This window comes from Aegilops tauschii, chromosome 3, assembly GCF_002575655.3.
Source record: "Aegilops tauschii subsp. strangulata cultivar AL8/78 chromosome 3, Aet v6.0, whole genome shotgun sequence".
In the NCBI taxonomy this organism is placed as follows: domain Eukaryota; kingdom Viridiplantae; phylum Streptophyta; class Magnoliopsida; order Poales; family Poaceae; genus Aegilops; species Aegilops tauschii.
This window is the reverse complement of record NC_053037.3, coordinates 621,953,282-621,975,979: the sequence shown is the minus strand read 5'-3', so window position 1 is coordinate 621,975,979 and position 22,698 is coordinate 621,953,282. Positions and strand designations below refer to the sequence as shown.

At 43.0% G+C, this 22,698-nt stretch overlaps 1 protein-coding gene across 1 annotated transcript in view; it reads left to right on the top strand.

The window, feature by feature from the left end:
• Positions 1–22,221, top strand: part of LOC109750815 (pumilio homolog 1) — a 54,003-nt gene extending 31,782 nt beyond the window's left edge. Inside the window, exons 2-6 of the mRNA XM_073511391.1 lie at positions 19,081–20,318; positions 20,511–20,652; positions 20,728–20,835; positions 21,486–21,698; positions 21,780–22,221. Coding sequence (XP_073367492.1) covers positions 19,081–20,318; positions 20,511–20,652; positions 20,728–20,835; positions 21,486–21,698; positions 21,780–21,941 — 1,863 coding nt within the window. The 3' untranslated portion in view covers positions 21,942–22,221. The remainder of the gene's footprint in view (positions 1–19,080; positions 20,319–20,510; positions 20,653–20,727; positions 20,836–21,485; positions 21,699–21,779) is intronic.
• The last annotated feature ends 477 nt before the right edge of the window (positions 22,222–22,698 follow it).

Genomic DNA, 22,698 nt, shown 5'->3' with positions numbered 1-22,698 from the left:
GATTAAGCCCCCCGAGGCCCCGACAGAGGGTACAAAAGCAAACATATCGAATTTTTTAGGGCAGAATAGTTTAACAAACGAAGCATCAAAAGAAGTGCGTTTAGTTTCTTGCAAACAAACGACGGAGCAACCACTAGTATCAATAGCATTACGGATTGCCAGATGTTTCTTCTCGGAGTTGATCCCGTGCACGTTCCAGCACCGGATATTCCACTGTTTATTGGGCGGCATACGGCTTAGTGCTTCTCAGGCTCCTCCCCTTGGTCAGCAGCCAAGAGCTTCTGAGCGGTGAGGTCATCAGATGGTACGCCACACATAACATTGCCCACATACTGGAGCTGGTGGATAGGAGTAGGAGGCGGCAGTTCTTCAGAGTCGTCAGCCACAGGGTTCAGTATTAGCTTGCTGCAAGGAGCAGTCGCCTTAGAAGAGCAAGCGATCGAGGGCGCCTCCCTAGGCTTAACCTTGGATTGCACCTTCCTCGCATCAGTGATTTGGGTCACTTTGAAACCATCATACCTCGTTGATCGAGTACTGCGCCTCAGTCCAACCGTGTCAATTGGAGCTGACTCTCTCAAAATCTGGTTCTGAAAACAAGCATCCCCAGTCCTGACAGTGGGAAGTTCAGTATCCTCCTCCTCAACTTCAGAGATGGAGAACACATTTGTACAGTGGGAGCTGCTGTAGCCAAATTCAGAACCCACCAGAGGAAGTTAAGTTGCAATGCCCACCCAGATATCCTCTGATATGGAAATAGGAATAGTGAGGCCGACGAGAGGATCATGCTGATAGACCAACTTCAGAGATTGCTTGGAAGAATGCCAGAGGGTTCAGTGGTAGAGTGCCACTAACCTGACTTTGGGCAGGTGCGTCCGATGTAGTAAGGCATCGAGTGAATCTACCAAAAGAGATTAGCCAGAGAAACTCCAGAAAATCCATGCCTTCAATTGTCTGAACCTCAACCGTGTGTGAACCGCCCGTAGCTCGCACAAACTGAATACCAGAGGTTGGTCTACCATGGATCAGAGCGTCAGCAGCCTCTTCGATGTCCGAATACACAGACCACTCATCTTGTGGGTCATCAGTGAGGCTGCTCTCCTACTCAACACCATCCATGAGGGATGGACCTGTGTATTGGAACAAAGTACGGAAGCTAAAACCTCTGTATGGCGGTGGTGCAACCGGCCAAACACCCCAGCCATCCTGTTGTAACTCCTGTTGTGGTGGATTCTGCTGTGCCCAAGCGGCATCAATCTGTTGCTGCAGCTGCTGTTGATGATGAAAGGCCCATTGTTGGGCAGCAGTCAGATAAGGCAGTTGAAACGGATGTGGGGAAGCATTCATTGGAGGGGCATTATCCTCATTGCCAACAAGGCCGGGAATTGTGTCTCTGCCATTGAGGACATACACAGGTACCGACCAGGATCGTCCCATGCCAGGCAGAGTGCCAATACGCTTAACCACAAGGCTGTGCGGCACCTGGGCGATGTTGCTGATGATTACTTGAACCAAAACACATTCCTTATTCTGTCCCGGCCTATGCCAAATATCTAGCTTGCCGAAGCAGGAGACAGCTTTGTTGATGTAGTGATCAGTCTGATAGTCCATTGGAAAGGCTAGGAACAGAACACAAGCAACATACTGAAAAGGACACTGCCGCATATTTTCTCCTTCATCGTGAGGCAGAAAGGTGAAAGTCATGTCATCGTCAACAGGATCTAACTGATGCGGACTTTCTAGGATGAACTGATCTCTGAGAGCTACGTCCGCAAAAGCAACCATTCCCACCCCAATCGGATAAACAAATGAATCTGGTACTTCAAGGTGGAAATCCTCAGTCATGATGCAAACTATCTCATTCAGAACTAGCTGCTTCTGATGATCAGGAATCGGAGGCGTGACGGTAACCAGAGCATACCTTTCATGGCTGAGCGGTGGATCATCCACCACAATCATATTGCACGCCATGCGATGGTCCGGTCCGCGCTTGATCTGTGCACCCATCGGCACAAACTGGAACGGCTGGACTGGGAAGTTGGCCATGGTGGCGGAGTGCTCGGCGGTCTGCGTAGTCAAGGACGGAGGTGGGCAAAGCAGAGTAATGTCTGTGCGTTCGTTGGTCGTCTGGGGTGGCAGAATAGGGAACTGGTGCTGGGTATGGAGTGTAATCGTCAGGTCAATAGCAGTGGAAGGAATGGGTCCACCGTCAGTCACCGTCCACTTGGGACGCCAAATCTTTTTACTGATAGGTAGGTGAGATTTGCGTCGACGTGATGGGGCATTGGGCTGCGGATGGGAATCTGTGGTTTCAATCTCTTGCCGTTCCAGCTTCTTTTGACGCCAAAATAAACGGGTAGCATTTTTGGAATGGCATCGTTTTGGGATATGACCCAGAAGATTGCATTGAGGGCAGGAGAGCAGGCCAGGGCAGTCCGTCCGGGGGTGGGCCGGACTATTACATATGGTGCATCTCTGAGGCATCCGGCCCATGGGCTGCAGGGCACAACAACACGCCCTCTCATAATTTTGACACGACCCACAGAGCTGGGCATTGCAAGCAGAGACCGTGTGATCCAGCGCAAAACAACGCGAGCAACGACCCAAAATCTCGTAAATGACTTCCGAGGACGGTAACTCTTTTAAACCATAACATTGTCGGATATCAATCTCATCATAATGAGCCTGCAGAAAGTCCAAGATATGTTCCAAAATCTGCAAAGGAATGTTGCCCACCTCGCTAGTTGAGAGGGGCGCGCAGTGGTTTATAAGCCCCACTGCCGCACCCCTCTCGAGCTCCTCTCCATTGCAGGCTTATGGGCCTAATTGTGACTGCTATGCCTGATGGGCCTACTAGGCCTTATGCGGGCCTGAATCCTGGCCCAGGGATGGGTTTCTAGTCGTATTCAGGCCGTGGTGGCCTAGTAGGTGGCAATTTTTTTATTTTTTCCCAGTTTTTTTGTTTTCTTTTTTGCTTTATTTTTTTGTTTTGTTTCTACTTACAAGAAAATACTTATTTTTTTTTGTTTCTACTTATATATTTGGTATTAAAGTTTCTAACAAACAAAGTTCTTTATGAAAATTCTTTTTGCTTTTAATGATTTTGAACAGAAAATAATTTGATAATTTTAGTTGCATCAATTTTATATAATTTTAGTTTCATAAATTTTAGAAGTTGCTTATAATGTCTTGAACAGAAAATACTTTGATAATTTTAGTTTCATAAATTTTATTTATGTTATTAAAGTTTATTTTATTTTATTTTATTTTGTTTCTACTTATATATTTTATTAAAGTTTATATTATTTTGTTTCAAATTACTTATTTATTTTATTTTATGATAATTCTTTTTGCTATTAAATTTTCATGCATTTACTGATTATTTTGAGCTATAAGACCCTGAAATTGAAAAGCATTTCAAATGAAGTCTGAAAAGGTTAAAAGTTGGCATGGTATCATCATTTCACCCACATAGCATGTGCAAGAAAGTAGAGAGTGTCGGCAAAAACTGGATGCACTTCGTGTACAAAACGGACAATCTCTTTCGAAGTATCAGGGTTTCATACGGAAACTCGTCTGTTACAAAAGGATTTCATTTTTTTGAACTTATTTGAACTCCGTAGTTTTTCTATGTTCAAAATGCACCATTCAAAGCCACATCATCAATTTTCAACCCTTTCTGACTTCATTTGTTATTTTTCATGCATTTACTGATTTTTTTCAGCTATAAGACCCTGAATTGAAAAGCATTTCAAATGAAATCTGAGAAGGTTAAAAGTTCGCATGGTATCATCATTTCACCCACATAGCATGTGCAAGAAAGTAGAGAGGCTTACGGCAAAAACTGGCTGCACTTCGTGTACGAAACGGACAATCTATTTCGAAGTATCAGGGTTTCATACGGAAACTCGTCTGTTACAAAAGGATTTCATTTTTTTGAACTTATTTGAACTCCATAGTTTTTCTATGTTCAAAATGCACCATTCAAAGCCACATCATCAATTTTCAACCCTTTCTGACTTCATTTGTTATTTTTGATGCATTTACTAATTTTTTTCAGCTATAAGACCCTGAAATTGAAAAGCACTTCAAATGAACTCTGAAACGGTTAAAAGTTGGCATGGTATCATCATTTCACACACAAAGCATGTGCAAGAAAGTAGAGAGTCTTACGGCAAAAACTGGATGCACTTCGTTTACAAAACAGACAATCTCTTTCGAAGTATCAGGGTTTCATACGGAAACTCGTCTGTTACAAAAGGGATTTCATTTTTTTGAACTTATTTGAACTCCATAATTTTTCTGTGTTCAAAATGCACCATTCAAAGCCACATCATCAATTTTCAACCCTTTCTGACTTCATTTGTTATTTTTCATGCATTTACTAATTTTTTTGAGCTATAAGACCCTGAAATTGAAAAGCACTACAAATGAACTCTGAAAAGGTTAAAAGTTGGCATGGTATCATTATTTCATCCACATAGCATGTGCAAGAAAGTAGAGAGGGTTACGGGAAAAACTAGATGCACTTCGTGTACAAAACGGACAATCTCTTTCGAAGTATCAGGGTTTCATACTGAAACTCGTCTGTTACAAAGGGATTTCATTTTTTTGAACTTATTTGAACTCCATACTTTTTATGTGTTCAAAATGCACCATTCAAAGCCACATCATCAATTTTCAACCCTTTATGACTTCATTGGTTATTTTTCATGCATTTACTGATTTTTTTCAGCTATAAGACCCTGAAATTGAAAAGCACTACAAATGAACATGGATAGATAAGTCACCAAATTAATAGTAGTTCATCATCACATTAAAACCAAAGTACATACATAGTTCAAATTGAACAACATATAGCTCTCCAGAGCATCTAGTTAAACCATACATTGAAACTATGTAAAACATTTCAATGCAACAACAAATGCGATCATAATCACAACTAAGGTAACAATTGATCCAACGGCATAATGGTACCAAGCCTCGGTATGAATGGCATATTTTCTAATCTTCAACCGCATTGCATCCATCTTGATCTTGTGATCATCGACGACATCCGCAACATGCAACTCCAATATCATCTTCTCCTCCTCATTTTTTTTATTTTTTCCTTCAAGTAATTGTTTTCTTCTTCGACTAAATTTAACCTCTCGACAATAGGGTCGGTTGGAATTTCCGGTTCAACCACCTCCTACATAAATAAAATCTATGTCACGTTGGTCGGCATAATTGTCATAAACAATAAATGAACCAAATAGTTATAAAAAGATAATATATACCACATCTGAATCATAGACAGGATGAGGGCCGACGGGGGCGGATACCAGAACCATGGCACTATATAATAACAAGGAATAATAAAAGTAAGAAAATTACACAAGTATCTATCTCAAGTAAGAATTTTTTTTCTTTCAGAAAGAAGATAAGAACAAGAGGCTCACCACGGTGGTGCCGGCGACAAGATCGGCACGGGCGATCGACGGCGGTGAAGACGGGGACGGGACGTGACGGACCGCTAAACCTAGAAAAATCTCGGGGAAAATGGAGCTCGGAGGTTGAGTTTCGAGAGAAGAAATATTAACTAGTGTGGCTCGGACATTTCATCGAACACCTCATGTGCATAGGAGGTGAGCTAGAGCACCCAAATGCCCTCCCCTCGCCGGCCAGCAAAAAACAGAGCAGTGTGGAGTGCTCTGCTCGCTGGCGATGGGCTATATATAGGCAAATCATTTGTCCCGGTTCGTGGCTGGAACCGGGACCAATGGTTATGGGCCAGGAGCGAGGCCCATTGGTCCCGGTTCGTTCCTAGAACCAGGACAAATGGGTCCAGACGAACCGGGACCAAAGCCCGCGAGGCCCCGGCCGGCCACCTGGGCTCACGAACCGGGACGAATGCCCCCGTTGGTCCCGGTTCGTATAAGAACTAGGACTAATGGGCTGGCCAGGCCCGAACGAAAGCCCCTTTTTCTACTAGTAGCTCCCACCTTCATCTTGTTCTCAAATCTAAATACTTCCATGATGCCTCTATTTGGACTGCTAATTCCTACTCCAAAATCTGCTTTCTGGTCCTCCATTTTAAAAATGTTGCCTAAACTCAAAGCTCACTCTTTCTACCAACTCGCGCATGGGAATATATCTCTTTGGAGTACCCCCTTGGTATTCTCTTTGGGCTTCTATTCATGACAATCTTATTAGTCAGCCTCCAGGATACATATATCCTTCTCTTGTTAAGGATCCTTGGATGTCGGGTCAGAAAGTCTGGAACAATAACCTCATTAACTTTTTCTTTCAACAGCCTCTAGCCTCTGTTATCATTCAAACTGACATTATTCACCAAGATTGCCCGGATATATTATGTTGGGATCCAACTCCTAATGGTACTTGTTCTTCCAAATCTACTTATAAATTGTGTTTGCAGGATCACTAGTAGAAAATATGCCTTTAGTCCCGGTTCGCAAAGGCCATTAATCCCGGCTGTGCAACCGGGACTAAATATGCGCGACTAAAGGCTCCCCCCCTTTAGTCGCGCCTCTTACAAACCGCGACTAAAGGCCCGTCCACGTGGGCGCCAGGAGTCCGTCGGGGCGGAGGACCTTTAGTCCCGGTTCTCGTGGCTAACCGGGACTAAAGGCCTCCTCCGCAGGTTTAGGGTTTTAGCCCCCCTAAACCTGGTTTCTTTTTAATTTGTAGTGTTTTATTTCTTTTATATTTTATTTTGTGGTTTATTTTAATTTTGATGAAGTTTCAGTACACATATTCTACGCTACTATATACATGCATATGAAATTTCAAACAAGAAGAATTCAAGAGGAATATATAATATATATTCAATCTCGGGTGACCATATACAACTTCGAACAAGTTTCCATACACAATTAGGATGGATGACCATATACAACTTCGAACAACTTTCAATCTCGGGTATGCATATAAATTTCTTCGTCCTCGGTATAGTGTTCTCCTTTAGGATTGATGACTTCCCTCATGAAAAATCCTGCTAATTCATCCTGAATTGGTCGGAAGCGAGCTTTTGGACTAAGCCTCCTCCGCAAGTTATCCGTCGCCTTCCGCACGCTATCCGATGCCTTCCGCTCAGAGGTGTGTCTCCGGATGTTCTCACAAACATAGTATCCACATAGATTGGTCCCCGGTGGCTGCTTATCCACATTAAATAACCTTCTAAAATCTAGCTCATGTTTGAATTCACCGACAATTTCTTCTGAGAACCGTCTCCAAACCCTACAGGGCAAAGAAAATTAAATGAACAAGGGAGTTATTAGTTACTTGATATTAGGAAATGAACGAAAGAGACCGATCGATATAGAGCTCAAATGATCGAAAATAATTACTTTTGCAGCATTTTTCTCATGTCGTCCCAACGCTTTGGATCCGAATCCATAGAGTCCATGATTAGATCTCTGGAGGTGTGAAGTTCAATATTTAGCAGAATCCAGTGGAACCTGCGGACACGTTACATGCACAGTCATGCATAACTCATCGATTAGACATACCATGCATGGAGTAAACAAAAGAGAATGGGCACAAGAGAGAAACACTCACCCAAAATGGTAAGGAAATAGAATATGACTTTTGAGTTGATGCTTTCTAAGAAACTTGTACAAGTCTTTCTCCACGTCTTCGGGGTGATTTTGTAACACATGTCCATTAACGATATGTGGGTCAATGAACCCAACATCATGGATGTTTCTTATTTTGCATTCCCAAATCTTCAATCTGCATAATAGCGTACGCAACAATATAGTTAGGACAATATATATATATATATATATAGTGCAGGCAATGAAGAACGAGATGAGGTAGAAATAAATCACTTACTGAACGTAGCAACTCAGCATAGATTTGTCGAGGTCGCGCAGATTGAACAGCTGGAACAATTCACTCATATGAACTTGTACAGAGTACCATTTGGTGTGATGCTCCTCTGTAACATCCGCATAAACATATTCTTTGTCGGCCCATGTTATGAATTGCTTGTACCAACGTAGCAGATTTCGCATTTGTGGAAGCAGATCCCGAGCTGGCAACTTGTTTCCCGCTTTTTTACTTTCTTCTTTCTCCTCCTTCAATATTTTTGCTTGCCTACGAAGTTCATGTCCATAGTCGTCAGGCATATTCAGCTCGGCTTGGGACGGTGTCGTCAAAAAATCCTTAGCCCACTTCTTTTGCTTCTCAGTGAATACTTGCTTGGGCTCAGGCTCTTTTATCGCCTTCGTATCCGCCTTCCATTTCTCATAATGAGCAGACGCGGCCAATTTGGTTTCAGCTTCACTAAGTTCCCAAGGCCTTGGGAGGAGAGGCTTCAGTGATGGCTCCGGTACCCTTGTGGTCTTAGGTACATAAGGGTCCGGGTTAATAGTCCAGGAGCGGGTTTCCTTGCTGTCCGCCTGCTTCTGCTTCTTCGCCGGAGGTGGATTGGGGGGCGTCGTACCCGCCGGAGGTGGATTGGGGGGCGGCGGCTGCTTACCCGCCGGAGGTTGTGGATCGGGGGACGGCGTCGAATGGCGTGAAGGAGGTGTAGGTGAACCACCACGACCGCCACCACCGCCACCACCACCACCACCATCGGAGGGGGGTGGACTTGTTAGCCTTGGCGCCTCGCCTGGAAACACTATGTACTTCTTTTTCCATAGAATGATCTGGCGCTTGACATCTCCAAGTCTTCTCTCCCCTTCGGGTGTAGCTTTGTCAATCTCCGGGTCCTCAAACTCTTGGACTATGTCTTCCACCGTGACACGAGCATAGCCATATGCAATGGGGTTGTTGTGGTGGAGTGCTCCAGGTGTACAGGGTAAAGCACTGCCGGTAGCTACCTTCGTGGAAACGTTCCCCACGGGATAATGCAGATCACATTCTTTCATCTCCTTTACATCATCCACGGGGTAGTGAGGCTCCGGTGCACGAATCTCGATCATCGGTGCATTAGCACCAGGCGGGGCATCCGTGGAAGCCACGCTGCTTCTCCGCTGCTGGCTTCCGCGATCCGCTTCATGATCTTCATGCGGCCCTGCAGCCGATTTTTCTTTTACTAGTTCATGCACGGTCTGCTTCAACTCATGGAGTTCCGATGCAAACTTCGCCAAAAGGTCTGCATCCCGGTCCGTCTTTCTCTTACGGCTTCTGTACCAGTACGGGTCATTGTCCTGGGAAAACCCTACTTTCCACGGAATTCTTCCTTTGCCTCGTACACGTCCTCCGTGTTCATCATTCCCGAGGGCTGTTGTCAGTGCGTCTTTCTCTCTGTTGAACTTGATCAAGCCCTCTTGAGCTTGGGTCATTGCGTCAATAAGGGCTTCGGTGGGAGCAAACTTTTTCTTCCGGTGAACACACACCCCTGTCTCCGGGTCTAGCGATCCCCCATGCCCGTACCACCAACTTTTGGCCCTTGGGTCCCATCCCTCTGTACCTAGAGGGATTCCTCGCACCCTCAGGTCCTCCTCCATCTTCTGCCACTTAGGCTACGAAAGGCAGTATCCTCCTGGCCCCATAATATGATGGAACTTTTTCTTACTCGCATTATCCTTATTTTTTTCGATATTTCCTTGAAATGCTCCAATTTCTTTTGCCTCACAAATTCTGGCCAATCATCTTTCAGTTTCTCATGTTGTCCATTGAAATCCGGAGTCTTGCCCTTGTTGACATAGTCACGGGTTAAATTTTTCTTGAAGTTCCGGAATGCTTCGCCCATCTTCTGAAGAGCGAACTCTTTAACTAGCCTCCTCCTCTCACGTCCACCCGGAACCTCGTTACCGAATTCATCGACTTTGTTGTATTCCGGAGGTAGAATGAAATGTTCCATAAGCTTTCTCCAGCAATCCTTTTTCGTTCTCTTGTCGACAAAACTGAAACCAAGACGTGCCTTCTTTGGCTCCTTCCATTCCTGGACGGTGATCGGGACGTTGTCTCTAACAACGACTCCGCATTGGTTGATAAACTTTGAGGTGTGCTGTAGGGGCTTGCCGGTTTCACTGACAAAATCAATGGCATCTGTTTCTCCTGTTTTCATCGCCTTGGATTTGCCACGCTTTGTCGTACTCGATCCAGCCGAGGGCTAAAAAAAGAAAGAGAGTCGCGCGCGTTAATACATATGTATTCACATTTCAGTAAGTTTGTATCACGAGAGGCTCAATGTATATATATACCTCGCCGGAGGTGGTTGCTACTTGCAATTCGAGATCGTCGTTTGTTGACGGTTGACCTCCGTCGACAATGTCCGTTCCTTCACCTTCTTGATCATCGACAATGTCTGTTCCACCGTCAAGGTTTAGAAAAGAAGAGACTACATCCTCTTCTTGCTCATATTCTGAGCCCGGCACATAAGGAATCTCGTTGTTTATGATGCCCATTAAATAACGTTCAGCCTCCGGATCCCTAAGCGGCTCGGCTCTATCGTCCGCCATATGTCACTCCTGCATGTAGTAAAAATTAATTAAGTATAAAGGAATTAAAAAATAAGATTAAGGGGACATAGAGGAGGAGGAATTAAAAAATAAGATTATTGAGCACTAAATTGCATAGAAGTTTTTGTTTGAGCACTGCCAAGTATTTTGTTTTTCCTTTTCTTTTTCCTTTTCTTCTTCCTTTTCTTCTTCCTTTTCTTTTTCCTTTTCTTCTTCCTTTTCTTCTTCCTTTTCTTTTTCCTTTTCTTCTTCCTTTTCTTTTTCCTTTTCTTATTTTGTTTTGCCTTTTCTTCTTCCTTTTCTTTTTCCTTTTCTTCTTCCTTTTCTTTTTCCTTTTCTTTTTCCTTTTCTCATTTTCTTTTTCCTTTTCTTCTTCCTTTTCTTTTTTCCTTTTCTTCTTCCTTTTCTTTTTCCTTTTCTTATTTTCTTTTTCCTTTTCTTCTTCCTTTTCTTTTTTCCTTTTCTTATTCCTTTTCTTTTTCCTTTTCTTATTTTTTTTCCTTTTCTTCTTCCTTTTCTTTTCCCTTTTCTTCTTCCTTTTCTTTTTCCTTTTCTTATTTTCTTTTTCCTTTTCTTCTTCCTTTTCTTTTTCCTTTTCTTTTTCCTTTTCTTATTTTCTTTTTCCTTTTCTTCTTTCCTTTCTTTTTCCTTTTCTTATTCCTTTTCTTTTTCCTTTTCTTATTTTGTTTTTCCTTTTCTTCTTACTTTTCTTTTTCCTTTTCTTATTTTCTTTTTCCTTTTCTTATTTTGTTTTTCCTTTTCTTCTTCCTTTTCTTTTTCCATTTCTTCTTCCTTTTCTTTGTTTGAGGAGGACGGCAGGCGGCGGCAGGCGGCGGCGTCGGCGGGAGGCGGAGGACGGCAGGCAGGCGGCGGCGGGTGGCGGCGGCGGCGGCGGCAGGGGCAGGGGCAGCGGTGGCGGCGGCGCGCAGGGCAGGGCAGGGGCGGCGGCGGCAGTGCAGGGCAAGGGCGGCGGCGGCGGCGGCGCGTAGGGGCAGGGGCAGCGGTGGCGGCGGCGCGCAGGGCAGGGCAGGGGCGGCGGCGGCAGTGCAGGGCGTCGGAGCTCACTGGGGGCAGGGCGTCCGCGTCGGGGCAGGGCGTCGGCGTCGATCGGCGTCGGCGTCGATCGGCATCGGGGCAGGGCGTCGGCGTCGAGAGGAGAATGGGAGGTGGGGGAAAATTTACTAAGTGCTGTATATATAGACAGAGCATTAGTCCCGGTTGGGGACACCAACCGCGACTAAAGGTACCCTTTAGTCCCGGTTGGGGACACCAACCGCGACTACAGGTACCCTTTAGTCGCGGTTGGTTTCCCCAACCGGGACTAAAGGTTCATTCGCGCCGCTTTCGTTCCCGCGCGGAAAGAGCCTTTAGTCGCGGTTCGTGTCACGAACCGCGACTAAAGGTCCTTTTTCATATAAAATAAAACTAATTCATTTTAAAATCTTAAAAATACAAATAATATATCAAAAAAATCAGAAAAATAAAACTAATTCATTTTAAAATTTTAAAATACAAATAATATATCAAAAAAATCAGAAAAATAAAACTAATTCATTTTAAAATCTTAAAAATACAAATAATATATCAAAAAAATCAGAAAAATAAAACTTATTCATTTTAAAATCTTAAAAATACAAATAATATATCAAAAAAATCAGAAAAATAAAACTAATTCATTTTAAAATCTTAAAAATACAATTATATATCAAAAAAATAAGAAAAATAAAACTAATTCATTTTAAAATCTTAAAAATACAATTATATATATCAAAAAATCAGAAAAATAAAACTAATTCATTTTAAAATCTTAAAAATACAAATAATATATCAAAAAATTCAGTTCATCGATCCCTTGAAGGTTTGACAAAAGGTTTGATACATCATTTAGTTCATCGACCAAATACAAATCATCCGGATTCGCCATCGTACGTTTTAATTCACATGATCCATTCAACAAAGTTTGGTACAATAAATTATTACACATCAATTCTTCCCTTGTGTCCCTGCTTGCTTACGATTGTGCCGTATCCATGGAGCATCCTCATCATTTAACTTAATGCTTGGGTCAGTGTTCACTTTGAAGGGCGGAATTTCACCAAACATATTATAATCTTCTGACATGTCTGTCTTGTCCTCCACTCCCACGATGTTTCTTTTCCCTGAAAGAACAATGTGGCGCTTTGGATCATCGCATGATGTACTGATCGTTTTCTTATCTTTCCGTTTCCTCGGTTTGCTACTCATGTCCTTCAAATAAAAAACCTGAGCGACATCTTTGGCAAGGACGAATGGTTCGTCAAGGTAACCAAGATTGTTGAAATCCACCATTGTCATTCCGTATTGCTCGTCCACCTTTACCCCACCTCCTGTTAGCTTGAACCATTTGCACCGGAACAAAGGGACCTTAAAGGAGGGTCCATAGTCAAGTTCCCATATCTCCTCTATGTAACCATAATATGTGACCTTTTGCCCATTCTCGGTTGCTGCATCAAAGCGGACACCACTGTTTTGGTTGGTGCTCTTTTTATCTTGGGCGATGGTGTAAAATGTATTCCCATTTATCTCGTACCCTTGGAAAATCGTTATAGTCGAAGATGGTTTCTTGGCCAACATGTACAGCTGATCTCCAACATCATTGTCATTCATTAAATGTTTTCGCAACCAACTGCCGAAAGTCTCCATGTGGGCCTTTCTAATCCAGGATTCAGGCTTCCCCGGGTTGTCCGAGCGTAAAATATTCTTGTGTTGCTCGAAGTACGGAGCCACCAAGCTGGAATTTTGCAGAACTGTGTGGTGTGCTTCAGTCATATAATGACCGTCCATACATATCATTGATTTCCTTCCGATCGTGCCTTTTCCACTTAGTCTCCCCTCGTGCCGCGATTGAGGAATACCAATCGGCTTAAGGTCAGGAACATAGTCAATACATAACTCAATTACCTCCTCATTTCCATAGCCCTTGACGATGCTTCCTTCTGGCCTAGCACGGTTACGAACATATTTCTTTAATACTCCCATGAACCTCTCAAAGGGGAACATATTGTGTAGAAATACAGGACCGAGAATGGAAATCTCTTCGACTAGGTGGAGCAGGAGGTGCGTCATAATATCGAAGAAGGATGGTGGGAACACCAACTCGAAACTGACAAGGCATTGGACCACATCATTCTGTAACCGTGGTAGATCTTCTGGATTGATTACCTTATGAGAGATTGCATTGAGGAATGCACATAGCTTCACAATGGCTACTCGAACATTTTCCGGTAGGAGCCCCCTCAAAGCAATCAGAAGCAATTGCGTCATAATCACGTGGCAGTCGTGAGACTTCAGGTTTTGGAACTTTTTGTCCGCCATGTTTATTATTCCCTTTATATTCGACGAGAAGCCAGACGGGACCTTCATACTGCTCAGGCATTCAAAAAAATGACCTTCTCTTCTTTGGTAAGAGCGTAGCTGGCACGACCTTGAAACCATTCCGGATGCCGGTCATCTGGGTCTTTCAAAAGTTGCTGGTCCTGCCGTGCTTCCTTTGTATCATTCGTCTTCCCATACACGCCCAAGAAGCTTTGCAGGTTCACGCAAATATTCTTCGTAACATGCATCACGTCGATTGCAGAGCGGACATCTAGGACTTTCCAATATTCTAGCTCCCAAAATATAGATTTCTTCTTCCACATGGGTGCGTGCCCGTCAACTCCCCGCGGAACTGATTGTCCGCCAGGACCCTTTCCAAAGATGACTTTCAAATCCTTGACCATATCAAATATCTCAGCACCAGTACGTTCCGCAGGCTTCGGCCGGTGATCTGCCTTGCCGTTGAAATGCTTGCCTTTCTTTCTTACGTTAGATTTCGGGGAAGAAATCGACGATGACCCAGGTACACGTTCTTCTTACAATTACCCAAACGTACACTTTCAGTCTCATGTAAGCAGTGCATGCATGCATTGTATCCCTTATTTGTCTGTCCCGAAAGGTTACTGAGAGCAGGCCAATCGTTGATGGTTACAAAAAGCAACGCTCGTAGGTCAAATTCCTCTCCTTTGTGCTCATCCCAGACACGTACACCAGGTCTGCCCCACAACTGTAAAAGTTCATCAACTAATGGCCTTAGGTACACATCGATGTCGTTCCCGGGTTGCTTTGGACCTTGGATGAGCACTGGCATCATAATGAACTTCCGCTTCATGCACAACCAAGGAGGAAGGTTGTAGATGCATAGAGTCACGGGCCAGGTGCTATGGCTGGAGCTCTGCTCGCCAAAAGGATTCATGCCATCAGTACTTAGACCAAATCTTATGTTCCTTGCGTCAGCTGCAAAATCTTTGAACACTCTGTCGATCTTTCTCCATTGCGTTCCATCAGCGGTGTGTCTCAACTCCCCGTCGGACTTACGGTCCTCTTTGTGCCATCGCAACGACTTGGCATGCTTTTTGTTCCTGAACAGACGTTTCAACCGTGGTATTATAGGAGCATACCACATCACCTTGGCGGGAACCCTCTTCCTGGGTTTCTCGCCCTCAACATCGTCACCAGGGTCATCGCCTCTGATCTTATAACTCAATGCAGTGTATACAGGGCATTCATTCAAATTCTCGTATTCACCGCGGTAGAGGATGCAGTCGTTAATGCATGCATGTATCTTCAGAACCTCTAAACCTAGAGGGCAGACAACCTTCTTTGCTTCGTACGTACTGGCGGGCAACTCGTTATTCTTCGGAAACATATTCTTTAACATTTTCAGCAAATTTTCAAATGATGAGTCAGCTACACCTTCCTGTGCCTTCCATTTTAGCAAATCCAGTGTGCAGCCCAGCTTTTTCAGACTATTATCGCATCCTGGGTACAACGACTTTTTGTGATCCTCTAACATGCGATCCAAATTCTCCCTCTCCTTGTCAGTTTCGCAGCGTCTCTGTGCATCAGTAATGGTCCGACCAAGATCATCAGCGGGCTCATCATGTGCCTCTTCTTCACCTTCACCTAACCCTTCCCCACCTTCAGCGTCATCCTCCATGAAAGTATCACCGAAATGATCATGATAGTTGTCATCGATATCATCCCCTTCTTCATCTTCTTCCATTCTAACCCCTCTTTCTCCATGCTTGGTCCAACAACTATAGCTTCGCATGAAACCGTGCCGAAGCAGGTGCATGTGAACGTCTCTTGAGGAGGAGTAACCCTTCTGATTCTTACAGACAGCACATGGACAGATAATAAAACCTCGCTGCTTGTTCGCATTTGCCACTACGAGGAAATCTTTCAAACCCGTAGTGAACTCGCCGGAGAGTCGGGGACCGTACATCCATTGCCGATTCATCTGCACTATTATTATATAAAGTATATAATTAACCATCATGCATTTGTTAAACTAACTAGCTAGAAATAATACAAATTAAACAATGAACTACACACATGCATATTTTATCAATGACACATGAAAGGTTCAAGTTGCTAACCGCGATCGCGGAGGGAAAATAAATGAGAAAGCTCAAGTGTGGCTCGGACACTTCATATCATGTTTGTTTCATGCTCTCGGGCATTTCATCGAACACCTTGTGTGCATAGGAGGAACCAAAAGCAAACCCACCACCCCCCTTCTGAATATTGTGAAGTGAGCTGAGTGAAGTGAAGTGAACTGAGTCCTATATATAGGGATGGGCCTTTAGTCCCGGTTGGCCTGTCCAACCGCGACTAAAGGCCTTCGGGCCAGCCTGAGGACCTTTAGTCCCGGTTGGCCAGCCAACCGGGACTAAAGCCCCTCCCGTCCGCCAGCTGTCGACCGAGCGCGCTGGGCCCAGATAGTTGGTCGCGGGTCTCCTCCCGAACCGCGACTAAAGACCCCTTTGGTCACGGTTCGATTATTTTAGGGACTAATGGGGGCGTATGGAAGCCTCTTTTTCTACTAGTGGATATTCATGCCAATCCAATAAATACTCCTTCTCAAGTTTCTTTGTAGGTGAAAAATCTTCTCAAGTTAATTTGAAGCAAAAGTTGATGATCACCAGAGTTCAAACTTTAGCTTCGAGACTCCTTCGGAAAGCTCTTCCCACAGGTTTGAGGGTCGGGCGCTTTTCCATACATATTTCTCAATGTTGTTGCAGATGTGGTCAGCAAGAGGATGAGATTCACCTGTTTTTTCTTTGTGACTTTGCTAGAGCTGCTTGGTTTTCTCATCCTTGGTTCATTAGAACAGATGCTTTAGTTCAGAACTATCGCAATATTCAAAGTATTATTCTGTTGTCAACATTCTAAATTTTATGTGATGTCTTTGGAAAGCGGGGAATGATTATCTTTTTGATAGAGAGAAAGTTGCCCCTCACCAAGTTAATATAATCAATACTTCTCTATCTGCTGATTTATGCGATCTGCTTAATAATTCTTCACACCATCAGTCTCAAAACTCCAGTTGTATCTTAACCCATACTAATCAACTTCTCTTGCAGGGACAAACGCTTAAATCTGATCTTCTTATCACAGGACCGAAAGTATATACTGATGCAGCTTTTAAGTGCAAAAAAAAATCCAGGCTTATTGCAGGGAACAACAGCCACTGGAGTTGGTATCTACATTCTTTGCCGCAGGATCAGAAGGAAGTCAGCGTGCAGACTCAAACTTCCACCGCCATTACAAGTATACACCTCTGCAGGCTGAAGCTTTCGCTCTTCTCTTGGCTGCACAAGTGGCCAAATGTCTCAGCATCAGCAGTGGCGAAGCCACGCTATAACTGTGTAGTCGCTTGACTACACAGGTTTCTCGTACGACATCGACCCCCACGTCTGCATACCACGTCGTTGAACCAGGCAACCAGGAATATTTAACTACACAGGCCCATTTATTCTCTTATTTTTCTTCTTGTGTAACAATTAGTTGGGCCACTACTGGGCCATATCGCAAGAAGAAATCCAAAATCCCTTAACTGATCGCACTAGTTGATCTTGATCCCCAAATTACGTGATCTCGTTGGCTCCTTCACGCATGCCTCTCCAATGACCGTGGCGGCCGCCGTAGCGCATCGCCTTCAGACTTGCTGTCCCGGACTCCCGGCGCCGGTGATCTTTGGCTGGACTCTGAACGTGAGACGTGAGTAACGACCACGTTAGGCCGTCAGGCGAGCCGCGAGCGGCGCACCTGCGGCTGCACACGAATTGTCCGTCTGAAACTCTGAATCAATCGATCAATACTACTGCACTAGTCTGCACTCTGTATCTGATCCAACACAACTACACAAGGCAAGGCCCTCCACTTTTCTACTTCTACTTGTTTGTTTTATGTGCAAAAACAGCAATACAGTTCATTATTTTCCAGATTTTCTCTCACTAGCAATATTAAGATTTAGCATGTAGGAGATTATTTTTATAAAGAATAAGAATTGCATATTTCCCTTTTCTTAGCAATAGATTTATTTTGTCAGGTCATTGGTTTGATAAATGGATAAATTTGTGAAGAAGTGGCAGTCCAACTCAAATGTTGCAAATACCACACATCAGCAATCACCTGCGAATGAGGAAGAACAGACTCCTATTGATTCTCAAGCCGCTTTGGAACGTGTGTTAATTAATAGCAATGCAATGTCGCGCCCAGCTAAAGAAAAAGAGGAAGTTGATACATCCAGTGGCGGTGCCAGGATCAAAACCATGTGATGTCAAGCTTCACTAATAAAAAAATAGATCATAAACAGGAATAAAAACATCGTACCTTTATTACAAACCAACATATCTATGGCAGTAGTACTTTGCGACGATGCATACATTGATATGTATGCATAATAGCATCAGTACTAATAGACTGAAATACATCGGTTTCAACATAAGTTATGAGACAATGGTACAAGAAATCATCGCCTATTCTATTGCGCAAATCAGACTTGATATATTTCATTACGGAAAATGATCTCTCAACTGTTGTTGTCGCCACCGGCAAGATCAATGCTAGCTTTACCAAAAGGAATACTAGAGGAAAGGTATTGTACTTCTTTGTCTCGACCAGTTTTCTGCAAAGATCACTAACCCCTTTTAAATTGGAGATTCTTGAATCATCACGAACATTTTCAAGGAAGTTATCAAGTTGGACACTAAGATCTTCAATCTTGCTTTCACTCCCAAAATCATCTGGATACAAACGAGCCATTGCTAACACTTTTTCTTTGTCAAAATTAGCAAACAAATCAGAAGGATCCAAAGAAGCCATCCCAAGAAGCAAGGTTGTGCTGCTTTCACTAAAGCGGTCATCAATCTCTACACGTAACATATCAATAATGGCGTACATCACACTTTTCTACCAATATGATACAAAAGTTTTCTGCCAATATATTTGACTATTTGGTGATTTTTTCCTACTGGGAAAGCTTTCCATTGTTACCCATGAGTGATGTATCTGAAAGTATAATTCTGTGACTAGCTACTCAATGTTCTGGTGCACTAGAATAATGCGGTATGATAAATGCCTTACCACTGGATTTATACATATAGAATGGATTTGATATGAAGGTCATTGTAATACTTGCTTGGTCATGAGCATATGGCATTGCATTTACACAATACTATTATCTTAAATTGAACATTTAGGTCAGGTTTCTGATGCAAGCATGTGGGTGTCATAATCTTTATGTAGAGCTCAATCCGTCTTTCCTTCAGTTGTCATTTTCTCAAGGTAACTTGTTTTGCAGGATGACTCGTATCAACACGATACAAACAGGCAGGGTGCAACCCGCAATAGTACGGACTTGTCGGGTTCTTCTAGAAATCGTTATGGTCTTCATCATGAGTCTGGAGCTATTGGTGGCCTACAATATGATAGCAAAGCACCTCACCTGCCAGGCAATCCGAATAATGAGTCGACACATACATATGCATCAATTATAGGGTCATCACTTTCAAGAAGTGCATCTCCTGACCCTGAGCTCGTGAGGAGAGTTCCTAGTCCTTGCCTTCCCCCGATTGGTGTGAAACTTGGTGCTACCAATAACCAGAACAATGGTGGTTCATCTTCTTTCAACCGCAACTCTCCCAGTATTGGTGGATCTGATGATCTGGTGTCTGCTTTATCTGGTATGAACCTGTCGTCATCAAGGCTAGTCAATGGACATGCTGACCAATCCAAGCTCCATCAGGATGTAGATAGTGTCCGTAAATTTCTCTATGAACAATACATGGACCACAAACATGGTAATGGACAGCACTCCTACATGAAACATTCTGAACAAGGTCATGTCAAGGGACCTCAAGAATATTCTGGAGCTTCTATGAATTCTTCTATTATGAGGAATCAGATCAATGCTGGTGGATTCACATCATTTGACAACTCATCCCTGGGATCCGGCTTTTCTTCCCCAAGGATTGGTTCCCGGTCACCCGGTGGGAGTTTATCTTCCCGACATAATCTAGCTAACCTTGCAAACTACAGTGGAATTGGAAGTCCAACTGCGACATCTGGTCATCAGTTGCCTGTTGATCCACTCTATGCTCAATTTCTTCGGGCAGCAGAAATTGCTGCTTTTGCAGCCAACTGTGAGGACCCATTGATGGAGAGGGGTAACCTGGGAAGTTCTTACATGGATCTATTTGGTCATCAGAATGATTATCTTGGTCCATTGCTTCAGTCACAGAAGCAGTATGACTACTATGGGAATCTTGGGTCTGGTCTTGGTTATGCTGGGAACTCTTTGACAAATCCTGTTTTCCCCACTTCGCCAGGTGGACCTGGTAGTCCACTTAGGCATGTGGATCGCAGCATGCGCTTTCAGTCCAGTATGAGAAACTTTGGTGGTTCCTATGGCTCCTGGAATTCAGATTTTGGTGGTAAGGTGAATGCCAATTTGGTTCCATCACTTCTGGAAGAATTCAAGAGCAACAAAAGCCGATCATATGAGCTCTGTGAAATTGCTGGCCATGTTGTTGAGTTCAGGTAAATTTTGTACTCACTGAGTTCTTATATATGGTAACCTACTAAACTGCAAATCCAAGATCGGTAATTTCATAGAGTTACCTATATTATTGGCCATCCACCTTTCATATTTTGTCGAGGAATCATGCGCAATGATCTCTTGTCTCACAGATTTAGGTTATTGGTCTAACTTGTCTATTGAACTTTATCCAGTGCTGATCAATACGGGAGTCGGTTCATACAGCAAAAGCTTGAAACTGCCAGCGTTGAAGAAAAAGACATGGTTTTCACTGAAATCATGCCTCAAGCTCTCACATTGATGACTGATGTTTTTGGAAATTATGTTGTTCAGAAGGTATTGAATTATTCATAGCAATTATTTGTCGCAGTGCTATAAACATCCTGGCCTGACCATAAATTTTTGAACCAGTTTTTTGAGCATGGGAGCACGGCTCAGATAAAGGAGTTGGCTGATCAGCTAATCGGGCGAGTCTTGGCACTCAGCCTTCAAATGTACGGTTGCCGAGTTATACAGAAGGTATGGAAAATTGGAACCTGTTTATTATCGGTGCTTGAGTACCAAGGATAAAAATAGCGGCTATAGCAAAATAGCGTCGGCCTTAAAACACGCTATTAGTGTGCTACGCGCTATAGCATGCTATTAGCGAGATTTTATACATCAATTTATTTAGCGAGACAATTCTCAGAATGCTATAGCGCGCTATTTTTTTGAGTGGTCAAGACTAGAAAATATCCCTGTAGTAAAATAAATTAATAATTGTCATCTCGAAAGCAACATTCTCCTCTGAACTGCTGTACTTTCTATTAATATGTCCAGCTGGAACTCTTCTTGACAAAACTGCACCATGATATTCAAACATATGACAAATTGATTGCTTGAGTATGGAATATGTGACATCACCTAGAATACAGTTACAAGCTATCTTATGTTTGGCAGGAAATTGTCTGATTATGTCAACAGAACTCTTAGAAAAAAAGTAGCTTATGTTTAATTATATGCATGCATTTCTGATTATCTAATGCATATTGGATGGTTGCAGGCATGTTTGATTCTACCCACTTTGCATGCACAAAAGGAAACCCATTACATGTTCATATAAAACATGAAGGACATAAATATGCAGAGAATATGTTCTTTAACTTATGTGATGGGCGATATTTGTGCAGGCCATAGAAGTTGTTGATTTAGATCAGCAGACTAAAATGGTTGCTGAGCTTGATGGGCATGTGATGCGCTGTGTACGTGATCAAAATGGTAACCACGTTATACAGAAATGCATTGAATGCATCCCACAGAATGTCATCGAGTTCATTGTTTCAACCTTCTATGGTCAAGTTGTGGTGCTATCGACTCATCCATATGGATGTCGGGTTATACAGGTATGTTTGTACTTTGTAGTGGTATATTGCAATACACTCACGTTATTTCACAGTTTCACTAACCATTTTCACTGTGTGCAGAGGGTGCTGGAGCACTGTGACGATCCGAAAACCCATCAAATAATGATGGATGAGGTCCTCCAGTCTGTTTGCTTGCTTGCTACAGACCAGTATGGTAACTATGTTGTCCAGGTTAGTGCCATAAACATATTTGGAAGATACTCCCTCTGTAAACAAATATAAGACGTTTTAGGTCACTAAAACATCTGCATTTTTTTACAGAGGTAGTACTGTTTTTGCTATTTTCTTATTGATGGTCGTTGTTCTATGGATTATCACCTTTTGGTGGGTACCTGTCTCCGAAACAATCCACATCTCATGAATTATGGACTTGATGCGATTGATTAATGGAAACCTGGTATTATCTATTTCGTGCAAAACACAAGCCATAGGGCTAAATGGAACTGATCCAAATATTTGACAATTACATGTAAGGTTCTTGGTAACTGGAATAGGACCATATTATCATCTTAAAATGATTACAAGTAATCTCAATATCAATGGTTTCAGCTGGGATGAAATTCCTGCGTGGAAAAATAATATTAGTTTTCTCCTTACTCGACTGTTTTTTCATCAGTACTCAGCAAAGTGAGTATGATTTTCCTTTCCCCTTTACCTTTACTCACTCGAGTCAATATTTTATGCATTAATATCTGGAAATAAGGTGAATGTTATACATGCTGTAACTGGTATGCATTTCTCCTATTGTTCTGGGATCACTTCTTTTTAGTCTAGATTAAAATACAATCAAGCTCAAGTAAGTAGTTTTGACAGTTGCACAAGTGACACAATAAGCCTGAATATTGAAATGGACGATTTTGATGCCTACACTTTCCCTATTTTATGGATGCATTTTTTCTACAAAACGTGTTTTGTTCTTACCACTGTTCTCTCCCATCTTCATTCTTCAATAACCGAGCTTATTTCACAGCATGTTATG